The sequence below is a fragment of the Nymphaea colorata genome, chromosome 7, assembly GCF_008831285.2.
Source record: "Nymphaea colorata isolate Beijing-Zhang1983 chromosome 7, ASM883128v2, whole genome shotgun sequence".
NCBI lineage: Eukaryota > Viridiplantae > Streptophyta > Magnoliopsida > Nymphaeales > Nymphaeaceae > Nymphaea > Nymphaea colorata.
In genome coordinates this window covers 8,004,463-8,019,182 of record NC_045144.1, presented here as the reverse complement: position 1 = coordinate 8,019,182, position 14,720 = coordinate 8,004,463, and the positions used below count along the sequence as shown (strand labels likewise).

Below are 14,720 nucleotides of genomic sequence, written 5' to 3'. Positions count from 1 at the left end.
ATTCATTTAAGAGGAGAACATCAGCAGCGGCCTTCCACAAGGCAACAACAGCTTGGGGGCATCGATTGAGAGGATGTGGGCATCAATAGATCCGTTGTATGCCAACAGCATTGATGCTTCTGGTCCGAAATGCAATGCCACGGGACGGAGATGATGGACACCGATGACTCCTCTCCATCATGCAGCAACACTACGGCCATTCCGGGACGAGACTACCCGAAGCCGTGGCAGAATCCAAATCCATTTCAAAGGGGAACATCAACAGCGGCCTTCCACAAGCAGCGGCAGGCGACAACAACTTGGGGGCATCTGTTGAGAGGACGTGGACGTCAATAGAGCCGTTGTATGCCAGCAGCATTGATGCTTCTGGTCCGAAATGCAATGCCACGGGATTGTCCCATGTTTTATCCATAACTCCACTTCCTTGGTTTGACCTTTCCAGTAAATGGAAAGAATAGCTTCAGTACAAGCAGCCTAGACAGAGGTGTGAAACTCTTGATAGCAAAAATCTTATCATTATGAACAGCCTCATTCTTTAGAGAAATAATTGCATCATAGGGAATAGGCTCATTCTTGAAGGATGTAGGAAACCAATCTTTGAATTCTTTAATGATATTAGCATGCGAGCAGGGGCGGAGGGAAGGGGGGCCGCCTAGGCCATGGCCCCACCCAGCTGAACTTTTTTTTTACATTAAAAAAAATAATTATGTAATGTATTTTTTGTATTAGAATTCAGTTTGGCTCTACCCGGATTCAAAGGTTAGACTGCCGGCCCGCCCCTGAAGAAAATCCTGACTCCACCCCTGCATGCAGGCCTCCTCCTGTTAAATTTCCCCACCACCTTACTCCAGGCGTTGGCAGCAAATTTACACAGAAAGAAGAGGTGATAGAGGATGCATTATCACCTAATGATTCTTCCTTTTCGTATCACTCACTTCCTTGCCATGCCACGAGAGACGGTCTTCTCTCAAAGAATCCACCATAGTTGAATTTTGCCATCAACCATTCTAACAACTGCATCATCTCAATCCACATCATCTCAATCCACTGATCTATAGCATGTGATCATTTGGAAAAGGTTCATGTTCACATAAAGATAAATATATCCTAAGAGATATGAGGGAATATGAAGGAGTATTATAGATTGAGACCATCAATATGTCCAAAACATAATTTTCCTTTCATTAGAGGGGATCCACTTGACTTGATCCTTTATGCTAGACCAATCCTTTAACATGGATTTTCAGGCGTTTTCAAATTTTAAAAAAAAAATTGAAAGGATGACATTTTAATAAGTTTGAAAAGGAGAGATTGAGTCCTCGATGGGGTTGGTGCAATGGATGGGATGGGTCTGGTAGGCAACCAGCCTCAATTTTGAATCTCCTAGGTATCATCAACCCTTTATGTTAAAAAAAGAGTCACTGATGCACAAGTTAAAGCATGGTAGGGAGGCATTTCGAGACACTAAAAGCATACCCTATATCGTAGGAAGATGAGGGGCCAAGTGGGGGATTCAGCTCTCTTCTTGGGTAGTAAGATGAAATACTTTATCCAAAAAAAAAAGAGATAGAGGAAAGTAGTAGGATGAAATACTCTTGTTTATCCAAGAAAAGAGAGATTGAGAAACTACAAGTTTTTCTCTACTCACACATTGAGAAACTATAAGTTTTCCTTGGACAAGATTTCAGGCGTCAAGTTTCCTAGGGGTGATTGGAAAAGGATGTAGCACCTGATTTCACTAAACCATAGTTTGATGATGGTTTTTCGAGCACATTTACTAAGGGTAATTGAATCCAATGTTTAATGATATTTCTTTTTTATTATGGTGAAGGGCTACACATGTTACATGAATAAACAACATAAGATAGGCAAAATGAAGAAGGTAAAACTACCAAGTCTGCAAATGCCAGGCAACACATCGAATGCAATGATGCACGAGGAAATTTTCATAATTTAATTAATCATATTTGTGAGTTCGTAAGGTTATTCTCTACTCTTGGTGAATGGAAGGATGAATCTTACTACCCAGGCAACAACCGAAGCTTACCACCTTCTCCTTGCCTCCAGTGTCTAACTACATCGATACTAAGTATCCAGATTGTCACGTGCTTCAACGCTTTAACTTGCATGTAGGACCCTTCCCCCTTATGGTACAAGAACATATCCTCTTGCTAATTGAACGGAAGACGCACCACATAACATGCTTCAAGCCTGCCTGTTTGAGCAATGCCCCTCGAGGCAAGTCATTTTGCACTTGTGAACTATTCTTCAAAATGGATTTTGATTTTGATTCATTCACTTTTACCTTTTTGTTTATATGTCATAAATACGTTAAAGCAGAATCCAAAACCCTACATGATCTATAAACATGTCAAAGCAAAACCAACTAAAACGATGAAATTTCTTAAAAGTTTCTAACCCACAAAGATTAAAAAGTATTACCCATAGTGTTCCAAGAATATGATCATACATTGATGAATGATGGATCACGAGAATGCATTTCATTGGATAGGAAATAGAGGAGACCAACATACCTGTTGTCTAAAAAGTAGGGGATTAAAGACTGAAATAAATGAAATTAGGTACAACAGAATTTTATGTGCACCATCAATATGTGTGTGCCAGACAGCACGACAGCGTCTTCAATCTGCATTCAAATGCATTGCGGGTATTGCTGGGTGGTCATTCTTGTCAACATTGCTTCATCATAGGATGGGGCTCTGATACTGGAATAAACTTTTGGCAGATTTTTCACTTTTGATGTGCACTAATGTAACGATTTCACTGATGGTTGAGACTGGAATTGAGCTTTGGCGTTGCAGAACGAAGCAAATTGCTAAATCACAGCAAAGGTCTGAGCCATGACTTCTCCAATTGAGTAAGTGGCAACTTTGCGTGGGTCCTTTATTTCTTGATGTGGTATCTTGGAATCATTTCTGCTGACGGCAGTGGGGACAGGTGAATGTTGCGCATTGCCGGCACATGCGGAAACGCCGGCTCAAGCCATCGTGGTGCAGACACCCTCTGCCGAATATTGTCAAATGTCGGGAAAAGGCTCACTCAGTAAATGTTTTAGGGAACTTGGTACTAATTCTTCCTCCAAACTATCGTAAAAACCTTTAAAGAATACTCAAAATTTTTAGCAAATTATCAACAATTCCTCTAGGTAAATTAAAATAATAATTCAATACTTTGAGAAGTACGATAACTGATACAAAAAATGGTGTAAACTAAGACACTCTCGGCATGAGGTGGGTAACTAACAAGCCTCGTGAAGAAGATGTGTGCTTGCAACACCTAACAAGCCTCTACGTCTCGTTTTGCAGCAATGATGTCACAGTAACTTTTGCCTCCCTAAAAGAACTGTTTGGTTGAGCTGAAGGCCCTGACGGCAAGCACCAAACCCAGACCTCCACTGCAGTGCTATGTCCATGACGTTATTATGATTACATACAGTGCACGGTGAGATGAAACTGATTCCAACTTGGTTAACAGGCATTTTCAAAGTATAACCTGATAGGTTTTACAGTCTAATTCAAACATAATTTTGTTAAGTTGAACCATATCAAATATGTGATGTGCCACCGTTGTCAGATCTCCAACTCTAAATTCGAATTCATCTCTAAACAGTACATTAGATCAGATCCTATTTTCCTTGCCGAAATCCAATTAAACAGATATACATTTGGGTCGTACTCAGTACCTCCCCAACTGGAACCAAAAAAAGGTGGTTGCAGCAGCAATAACTCTACCGGGCATCATTTCTGTGAGTCGTCCTCCATTTTAGAGACCAGCACCTGTTTGTAAAAATCCCAATCTGGATGATTAGTTGTAATTGCTGGTTGACCAAAAGGCTTATTCTTTATGTATTCTCGAACATCATCTGCCTTTACCAAGCCCTCTAGATACACCCGAATTTTTCCTCCACGGCCTATCAAGAAATGGGTTTGTCAAAGCATACAATAAACAAGGAAAGCGTATAACACGAAATATTGCAGCAAGTGATACATCACCCAAAGCATTATCGTCCTCATGGTGAAGCATGAAAGGTCGAGGAAAAATCCCTGTATAGGCCTAAATAGCAAACAGAAAGCAAATGTAGATCCTGAATGTGTGGTCTGAGAAAAATACAGTAGACGAAGGGCAATGTGAACAAATATTTGATAGTCAATCAAAGTAATCATCACTCACAGGATTAAATAGAGCTTTATAAGGAGAATCATCCACCAACAATGTGCATGAAGGTGTATATTGTTCTTTCTCCCATTCTTTTTCCCATATTTTCTTCAACTCTTTCAAAACCAATGGTTTCCTCCTGTTCTCAATAGTGTATACACCAGTTATTGTGCAAAACGACCCATCCTACACAACAATTGTAAGCATTGTGAAAATTCATCTTCGTTAAATTGTGGGAAGCAGGTAACTGAAACAAACAAATGAACACTATAGACTTTTCAAGGCTCATTAAAAACCCAAAGCCTCTCTAGATATATGTAAACCCAGTTTCATTAGGATATAAGATTTATAATTTTGTCATGTCTTCAGGTGGCCAAATTTTGTAATCTGACCCCAAATTCTATATTCTTACCCACTTCTTCACAAGATTGGCCTAGATCTGCACTCTGGCTTCACAAGATGAATGACGTTTGTATAGTGTCAGTTGTTTTGCAAAGAATACTTGAATTCCAGCTCAAGTATGGACAAATCCCCATCTCTATGACCAAGATTAGAAAACACTTTCGACTACAATACCAAGGCCATTCGTTTAAGAGCCATTACAACGCACAATCTGCAGGGACTCTGGCTTCTACTGCAGGTCCTCAAGAAAGTTCACAAACACATGGAACTCCCAAAACTGAGACAACGGGGAAAAGAAACATGCAATGTGAGGTGAGTCTAAGAAGAGATCAAAGAATCAAGACCCCATATTGTTGATGTTCACATTAGGTTAACTTGTCCAAATCCTAAAATGTTGGACCCAATGACGTCTTGTCACTCTCCCACAAGTTGTACATGCTCCTAATGTAACTATTGCAAAGAACTAGGGTACATGAACCCGGTCCTAAAGAAAAAGAAATGAGTATATGCTGTTGGCACTTCTAGGGATGAAGAAAAGAAAGATGGGAAACTTGTGACATGAGTGCAATTAAAGGAGTCTACATTGGTTGGAGTCAAGAGCATCAATCCCATGCCAACATCATCGAAAGTATTCAAAAACTTCTTGCTCATAGTGGTCTGGCAGCCTCTACTTCCTCTATATCTAAAGGTGGGCATCGGGCCGGGCCTGGGCCAGGATTTTCCCAACCCAGGCCGGGCCCGGGCCCGGCCCGGTTCGGCCCGATTAAGTTTAAAAAATATATTTTTTTAATTTTTTTATTTTAATAATATATTTATTATTAATAAATATATTTTATATTTAAAAAAATATTTTATGATTAAAAACTTGTTTTTTATTTTTAAACGGGCCGGGCCCGGGCCGAGACCCGAGCTATCGGGCCGGGCCCGGGCCGAGACCCGGGCTATCGGGCCGGGCCGTAAACTCTAGTTTGGCTTCTTAATTCAGGTGCCTCTTGTTATATGCAGCAAATGAGGCTATCTTAACACACTGTCATTCTTGTTCTGAATTCTTTAAAACTGCAAATGGTTCTCCAATGATGACCAAATCTGGTACAATTACTCCCAATTCCTGTCCTAGGTGTAAGTTACAATATGTCCTATATCTTGCTGCGAATTTAATTTTTGTTGGTCAAATTACAAAACAAAATTGTTTTGTTATCTTTTCTCCTATGGATTGTGTTGTGCAGGATCTGCAGTTAGGTAGGAAGATTGGAATTAGCTATAAAAAGGTAGATTTATATTACCTCGACTGGGTAGACATGAGCTACTTGAGGAGAGAAAAGTGTGGAGACTATGTGTCAATGAAGGATGAGTCCATGTTGTGGCACCACAGATTGGGACATGTTTCGACTTCTAGATTGAAGCATATTTTGAAACGTCTTGATGCATCTAAGGTTATAGTATCTGATGATTTAAAGAATTGTGAAAGTTGTAGAATGGCAAAGATCCATGCCTTACCTTTTTGTCATAAGGACATTGAATCAAAAAAGCCATTTGATATAGTTCATTCATATGTTTGGGGTCCATCCCCCTTTTTGTCAAAAGGGGGGTCAACCTATTTTGTAACTTTTATAGATGACTGTTCTAGATTTACCTGGATATACTTTATGAGAAATAGAAATGAACTTTTTGACATATTTGAGAGATTTTATGTTATAGTTGAAACTCAATTTTCAACAAAAATCAAAATCCTACGTTCTGATTTAGGAGGAGAATATATAAGTCAAATGCGTAAAAACAGGTTACAAAGCATAGGCATACTACACCAAAAATCATGTTCTTTCACTCCTGAACAAAAAGAAGTGGCACACATACTTGAAACCACGAGGTCTCTTATTTTTGCTACCAATGTTTCAAAGGTTTATTGGGCAGATGTAGTATGCATGGCTGTATATCAAATAAAGTGTATGCCATCAAAAGTTTTGAGTAAAATTACCCCTTATGAAAAGTAATATGGGCTGAAACCAAACTACAACATGATGAAGGTGTTTGGATGTACTTGTTTTGTACTTATACCAAAACAATTGAGAGATAAATTTTCACCTAGAGCTGTGAAATGTTGTTATTTGGGCATCTCAAAAGACAGGAAAGGATATAAGTGTTATGATCTAATTGGAAAAAGAATGTGGGTGTCTAGACATGTAGTTTTTCATTGGCATGAACCATACTTTGTTCAAACAGAAGGAAAGGCAAGGGACAGTAGTATGGATTTGTCTTTCTTAATGACAGATGCATTGAAAACAAAATAAGTGAAGTGAAGGCAAAACTGCTTGAAAGTAGAGAAGAAAATAATCTTAGCAATACTGCGAAAGAAAAGGATATTAGTCAAATGTATCAAAAGAGGGAAAAAGGAGTTATTCATGTACCATTTCTAGAACAGTCAAGAGTCATTGGAAGGTGAATTAGAAGTGGCCAATTCTGATATGATTCCTTCTGCATATCCAGAACATACAACTCAGGGAGACAATTCTTCTCCATCTTTGCCCAACACAACTTCCTTACCCACTCAAGTACGCCATAGTTCCAGAGTCTCGGTTCCTCCTTCTCGTTTTGTTTCTTACGATTCTTTTTCTTCTAAGCATTGTGTCTATCTTACCTTGATTCACTCTTATGATGAGCCCAAAACCTATAACGAAGCTGCATCTAAGGAGGAATGGCAATTGGCTATGAGTGAGGAATTGAATGCTCTAGAAAGGATGAAGGCATGAGACTTGACGAAACTCCCTCCAGGAAAAATTGTTGTGTGTTGTAAGTGGGTTTTTAAGATCAAGACCAAAACATATGGATCAATAGAATGTTATAACGTCAGATTGGTTGCAAAAAAATATAATCAACAATTTGGAATAGATTACGCAGAGACTTTTGCACCAGTTGCCCATATGACCACTATTAGGACTCTTCTTGTGGTTTCCTCTACAAAACATTGTAATCTCTAGCAACTTGATGTGAAAATTGCAAGATTTGGAAGAAGAAGTCTATATGCAGCTTCTACAAGGGGTTTCTGATCCAGAAGTCAGGCTATGCAAATTAAAAAGTGCATTATATAGGCTAAAACAAGCACCATGAGCATGGTTTGAGAAGTTTAGCACAACAATTAAAGAAATTGGATTTAACCAAAACTATCATGCTCCAGCATTATCTGTAAGTACTACAGAGAAAAGAAAATGCTTATTGCTTTTGTATGTTGATGATATGATCATCACCTGAGATAATATTGATGTTATTGAAGAAACAAAGAGAACAATGGCATAAATGCTTGAAATGAAGGACCTTGGTTTTTTGAAGTATTTCCGGGTCTAGAAGTGGCATAATCAGTAGAGGTTTTTTCCTCTCTCAACACAAGTATGCAACAGAACTTGTGACTAAAGCTAGATTATGTGACGACGAGAAAAGCAGTAACTCCTATGGAAGAAAATCTTAAATTGAAGCCTCTTGAAGGAAAAAAATTTAAAAGATCCTATGCTTTATAGACAACTTGTTGGAAACTTGATTTACCTTACTATCTCCAAATCAGACATGACTCATGCAGTTCATGTGGTAAGTCAATTTATGAATGCACCTAGATCAACAGATCTTGCAATTGTATTAAGAATTGCTAGATATGTGCAAGATACAATGGATTACGGCATGTTTTTCTCGTCACTCAATTTTGAGGAACTTGTTGCCTGGTGACGCTGATTTTGGAGGATCCACTCGATATAGACTCCCTACAACTGGATTTTGCATCTTCTTTGGCAAGTCTATGGTTTCTTGGAAAAGTAAGAAGCAATAAAGTGTAGAATTGTCTACAATTGAAGCTGAATATGGAGCTATGGCTCAAGCTACAACTCAAATAATTTGGATCAGGTGACTACTAGAAGAAGTTGGAATTCCAGTCCACAATCGAACTAGATTGTTTTGTGATAATATGAGTGCAATTCACATTGTTAGAAATCTAGAATTTCATGAAAGAACAAAACATATTGAGATTGAATATCATTTTACAATAAGGGCACATGAATAAGGATTAATATCTCTTGAACATGTAAAGATTGAATACCAAGTTGCTGATATATTTACAAAAAGCTTACCACCTACCAAATTCAGAATACTTATTGACAAACTTGGAATGGTATCCATTAATCATGCCAAGTTTGAGGGGGAGTGTTAAAGTATATAGTTTCTTTAGTCCCTTGAGTTGGTCAAAGCCCTTATGTATCCAACCTACGTTTTAAGGTCTAATTGTTAACCTGTATAAGTGAAGGACAAGATAGTCTTTTGTTGTACTTCTAAGGGAGCCTTAAACTAGGGCATCAGGCCTTTTAGTGAGTTACGATAGTTTTTCTGAAGTAGAAGCCGATGGGAGGCTGCAGCTGCGTTTCTGGAGCTGCTTGAAGATGATGAAACTGCGAATTAGGTTAATACAGCTTTGTTATCAAGCTTTCGGTTGGTCATTTGGATACTATTTCAACATAAACTTATCATTATGATAAGAATTTTACACTATTCTTATTGCGTGAAGAACATTTTGCCAAAAAAGATATTCCATTCCATTTTGATATATTTAATTTCTTTCACAATTAGAAGGCACATTTTATTTTAAAACAAATTCAAGAGATAGATATTATAGCTAAAAATCCAGCCAAATAGATACTCCAAAAATCATAGCCAATAACTCAGCCACAAAGATAGTTAACAATCACTGGAGACCAAAAACAAGCATGTTTGAATGTTTTCACCACTAAAAACACATTATATTTAAAAAAAAAATCATTGAAGTTAAATATACTTTTTACTGAACAGACAAACCAAAAGACAACGAAATAAACAATAAATCAAGATTTATGGTTTTCTATTTCTAAATCAATCAATAATTATTTTAAGAATATAATATTATTTATTGGCAAAGTGAGTCTGCTTTGCCCTAACGCCATTGAAAATTGTGAACGCTTTTTAGGCTTTCCCTATATAGACTACAGAGAAGGAGAAGCAAAGAAGATAAAAAAATCAGCCAAAATTAAAAGCTCAAAAGTAAAACATCATAAAAAAAACACAAAAAATAGTTCATAAACCAATATGAACATTAATAAAACATTAAAATAATATAGTTACATGAATTACATGTAAAAGGTATACTTACCATTGTACGAACTAAAAGGCTGCATGACCACAGAAAAAGAGGCCATTAATACCTAGATTTTGGGATTAGACAAAGAAAGAACTATGTTTTAGTGTCAAAATTGATATCAGTGTCTGGCATAAAAGATTAAGTCAAACAATGGATGCCTTAAAAACATATCTTTATTTGACACTGACGTGAATATTTAGTGGAGACCAAATTTAACAAGGTAGCCATTTTGGAAGAGTAGCTTGTAAATCCAGCTACTTTTCCATCCAAAATAGCTATTGCACTAATGAGACAATTTAGTTAACAACCATAAAATCGTGTATATAGCATCAAAATTTACTCCAAAGTCCCAACGCGCTGAACCAACTTTACAGTCCATTGATTGCTCAAAAGAAATGAAACAGAAAAGAAAGAACAACGCCACATATAAGAAAAAAATCAAAATGCTGCATCACATCAAGTATGCCAAAGAGCTCAATGGAGCATAGAGATTATGGAGACAACCACTTTTATGGAATAAACACAAGATTCAGATGTTGGAAGGATCCAAAGAACCCAATTTAAGTATAAAGCAATCAAACAAGAAACTTGGATAAACAAACATTTCCAATAATAAGAGCTATTTCTCACAAGGCCACAATAATTAGAAAAACACTAGCAAAACTAGGGAGACAGCCCAATGGTCTGCTATCTTGTAGATCTTAAGCCATATTACCCTTGAGAACTAAAAAGCATGGGCAGTTAAGAGATTAACTAAGTTTAGCGAAGATCTTCTGGATCTTCCTTAGAGAACTACAATTGAGCATAACAGATAGAAAAAGGACCAAACTGCACCACATGATAATAAAAGAGCAGGAAAGTAAGATATCTGGTTGTTACCCAACAAAATAACAGTTTGCTTCTCATATTCCCCAACAGAAACTCGACAACAGGCTGCAAATTTCGCCTGAAAACAGAAAGCATAGACACAAACAAGTTATATAACATATTAAGATAATACTATAGCAAGCTAATAGCTAAAGCAACAAGTGCAAGCTCTCTTTAGAAAATATGGCTTCATCCATAGAGTGAAAGAGAGAACCAAACAAATGGAAGAGGTATAACAGGATAAATAGCTCAACTTCATAAAGAGTACTCACATCATTAATGAGGACCAGATGCCAACATCAAATCTTCGAAAACAGAATTCCAGAAATTCATCACAAAATGGTCTCTTAAAAACTGGCAGTAAAAAAACAACCTTAAGATATGAAGCAACAGAACTCAAATAAATTTTTGAATAAGCTAGTTAAGAAAATCAAATTTCTACCTAATCTTCGGCCAATTTTTTTATCAGGTTTGCGCTGTGGAAGGTGCCTTCTAAAACTGTCTATTACATCAACCAAAAGACCATTTAAATCAAGAATAAGCAACTTCCTTCTGGGTTGACTGGATAGAGGTTGTGCAACGTGCAAGTCTGCCAGTTTCTCCAACATGTTGGTTTCCTTATGGGTACTAGAAGTACTCTGCAAATTGGAATCATCATTTACAAGAGACAGACAAGTGTCCGGCTTCCTGTCATCCTCAAGATTTTCACCATCAGGAACATCATGTATCATCTTTGATTTGCATAGCTCATTGGGCACATGCCCTAAAACTCCATCACTTATAGTGGACTCTGAAGAATGCAGTGACGTCGTTGATGGATAAGCTTCTGATGACCCTAAATTTTTATCCACAGAGGAAATCCCGTCTTTCTTCTTATCTTTCTTCTTCTTGTGGTTATGTTTCTCAGCTTCTTCTGATGACCCTAAACTTTTATCCACAGAGGAAATCTGGTCTTTCTTCTTATCTTTCTTCTTCTTGTGATTATGTTTCTCAGCTTCTTCTGATGACCCTAAATTTTTATCCACAGAGGAAATCCGGTCTTTCTTCTTATCTTTCTTCTTCTTGTGGTTATGTTTCTCAGCTTCTAGTGTACAGGGGATGATTGTTGCCTGATTATTTCTATCTAGATTCCCTTTTGTCACACAATCAGCACTCTCAGCCTGCAACAAACTTAAATTAGTTTTAACATTTGTCGACTTCGTACAATTATTGTCAGAGAGAAAAATATGTTCCATGTTACTGCATACATCAGCTTCAGCTGGAAAAATAGACTTCAAGCATTTCCCACTCACACAATCCACCTCTCCTTCTGTTGTAGTGCTCTGACTTGTCTTGTCCAGGAGTTCTGCAGTTGTACTATATTCTGTCATTGAACCCTTATCCAGTTTTTGCTTTCTTTTATGCCTTTTTTCCTTTGCAAGTGGGACACTCCTGGCTGATGGTACCTTCTTCTCTACAAAAGTTTCATCTTCCGGTGCCTCCTCTGGAGGCTTGTTAATGTGATCATTGGTCAGGCCCGTTGGGGTTTTCATGTCAGAAGATTGTAACGAACTGCAAATAGGATTTTCTTGACTAAAATGCTTCATTGTCATCGAGGCATCAGCATCAAGAGGTCCTTTTCTTGAATTTCTACCTGCCTTTTTTTTCTTTCTTATGCTTTGTTCAGATTCAGCAATCAAAAACTCTGTCTCAAAATCTGCATCATCTGCCTGGGTCCTAGGTGAACTATTACTTAGGGAAGTACCACACTCTTCCACTGTCATGACAACCTCTGTAATTAGTAGCGAGCGGTCAACTAAATTTGCCAATGGCACAGGCTCTTCTTGAACACTTTGTGCATCACTTTTAATCCCCTTCATATTGTCAACAAAATCAGGAATAGAGCTCTCTTTTCGCTTTCTTTTCCGCTTTCTTTTGTTCTTAATTTTCCCTTTTTCTTTCAGTGTTTCATCTCCTTCCTGCCCTTCAGTGTTGCTCAAGTTTTCATCTAGATCAGCTTCCTGCCTGCACATTTGGAGTACATATAGCACCTAATGGTCAGCTTGAATGTTCATCTTCATTGGATGTCCTCCAACTAAAGCAAATAAAGTTGGGTTTTTATGTTACACCAGAAATTGGTCACTATACAGAAAGGAAATCTCCTTTTAAAATTTCTCTGCTACCCTCTCAACTAAGCTTCCATACAAAAAGCAAACTCAAAAGCTGCATCTTCTTGTTGACTATTCCAACATACAAGTTTTGCAATATAACTGTGCTACAGTAATATTTGTGCATTTACTTTCTATTGTGTCTCTAGTACTCTGGTCCTCAACAGTTCAGAAGCAGCTTCCCAAACAACTCTGCCCTGCTCAGCCATTCAATTACCTCGAAAGAAAATAGTATATCTATCCTCCAATAATAAATTTTCTCACGAAGCTTTCTTAGAACTCATTGGAAGTGTTATCACAGTGACAAGTAAACTAGTTACTAGCTGCCTGCTGAATTCTCAGATTTACAAAGACGAACACTAACTTTTTATAAGTCAATCCATCTGCAGAAAGTTAGCAGAAGTTCAACAAATTAACCACCATCGCACGGAATAACATTTAGATATTTATCAAAGATCACATAACATATTTTTCCCATTTAAAGTCACAATAAGAAATGACATATCATGCATAACAAAAATGAAATGACAGGAAATATTAATTACAGAAAGAAAAAATGTCAACAAGCCAATAGGAAGGTCACTCAATAAATCATTTCCTCCAAGCTCTTCCACCGTAGGTCTGCAACTCCCTAAAAACAAAATTCATGAACATAAGGAAAAACAACTAAAATTCTACGACCTCAAAATTTATTAATTTTAGCAAAATCAAGTAACCAATACTCGATTACCAAATCATGAATTTCAGATAAATTAGGATTTGGAAGTTATTGAAAGGGAGAAAATACAAGAAAATAGTACAACTCTATAAACAGATATGCCAATAAGCATACTTCTACACAAAAAAATTACCCAAGAACAACCCACAAATTTTATCGCAAGAATTCATCCAAAAAAGAACTCCCAAAATATCATCAAAGACTACATTCGATGAAACCACGAAAATATAAAGAGAAAACAAAAATGAAATCAATTCTGAAGTACCAATGGCAACAAAACGAACTAAAATGCCACAAAGGAAAATAAGTATCTATTGGCAAGAACAGAACAGAAGACAAAGAAAGGGAAAAAGTCTAACGAAGAGAACGTTCACCATCTAACGGAGAGACAAAAAGCAAAACCCCTCTCGGAACATCCCCGATAGCCGAATCACACTGTAACCCCACATAGAAAACGAAAGAAAATCCATCTTCACGAACATCAAAACCAGCAAACATTATATTCAGAAACCCAAAAACAATACAAAACTTTCCCGCCCAGATTCGAAGCCATCTACTTCGAAGCACCACTCAATCGATTCCAAAAAAAAAAAATCCGAGGCAACAGAAGCAACAAAATTTTCGTAAGTACAAGAACAAGGATAAGGAGGAGGAGAAGAGGATCTAGCCGTCTAGGATTTCGGAACTGGTTACCTCCATTAACGAGACGCTCGAGCGAAGGGACTCGGTTTAGCGTTTTGGCGAAGCGTTCGATTCGAGTCGCGCGGTTTTCTTGGATTCTCGGGCCTTGGCTAATTTTATCCAGAGCTTCTGTTTTCCACTCAATGGATCGGGTCAGTTTCAATTCTGATACTTTTATCCGATTCGGCAAGCCATTTCAGTTTTCACTTGCCTTCGTGGGCCGTCCGAAGGCCCCGCCGTGTTTGATAGGTAGCATATTTGGATTCAGTTAGTTGGACTTGGATCTGGTTTCAGAAATTAAACGACTTTTAATTCTAAGTTACTTGGATATTCTATTTCATCCATAATTTGGATTCACTTAGTTGGATTTGGATTTGGTTTCAGAAATTAAATAAAGTAGTGACATTTATTCAAGTTAGTAGGATTTGGATGTAAATACAACAATAACAGGAGCTTTTGTCACGGACTAGACGTTGTCAATGGTCAATGTAATTGTTTGAAGTTGACATGAAGTTCAAAACTATTTGTTCTGTGTTTGTTTTGTGATTGATAAAGAAGAAGAAGAAGAAGAAGAAGTTAAAAA

At 37.5% G+C, this 14,720-nt stretch overlaps 1 protein-coding gene across 7 annotated transcripts; it reads right to left on the bottom strand.

Moving 5' to 3' along the window:
- Positions 1-3,463: 3,463 nt before the first annotated feature.
- LOC116257445 (uncharacterized) lies at positions 3,464-14,239 on the bottom strand. 7 transcript variants are annotated; one of them, XM_050078732.1, is made up of 9 exons: positions 14,150-14,196; positions 13,284-13,369; positions 11,839-13,121; positions 11,034-11,751; positions 10,864-10,945; positions 10,604-10,670; positions 4,192-4,362; positions 4,014-4,074; positions 3,464-3,931 (listed from the first exon to the last, which is right to left on the bottom strand). In XM_050078732.1, the coding sequence occupies exons 3-9, from the start codon at positions 12,601-12,603 to the stop codon at positions 3,759-3,761; spliced, it is 2,037 nt and encodes a 678-aa protein (XP_049934689.1). In that variant the 5' UTR covers positions 12,604-13,121; positions 13,284-13,369; positions 14,150-14,196; the 3' UTR covers positions 3,464-3,758. The 7 variants fall into 7 exon arrangements, with proteins under 7 accessions (XP_049934689.1, XP_031490063.1, XP_031490067.1 ...); XM_031634203.2 differs by having other exon boundaries at positions 11,034-13,121; positions 14,150-14,194; XM_031634207.2 differs by lacking the exon at positions 13,284-13,369 and having other exon boundaries at positions 11,034-12,595; positions 14,150-14,239.
- Between the last annotated feature and the right edge of the window lie 481 nt (positions 14,240-14,720).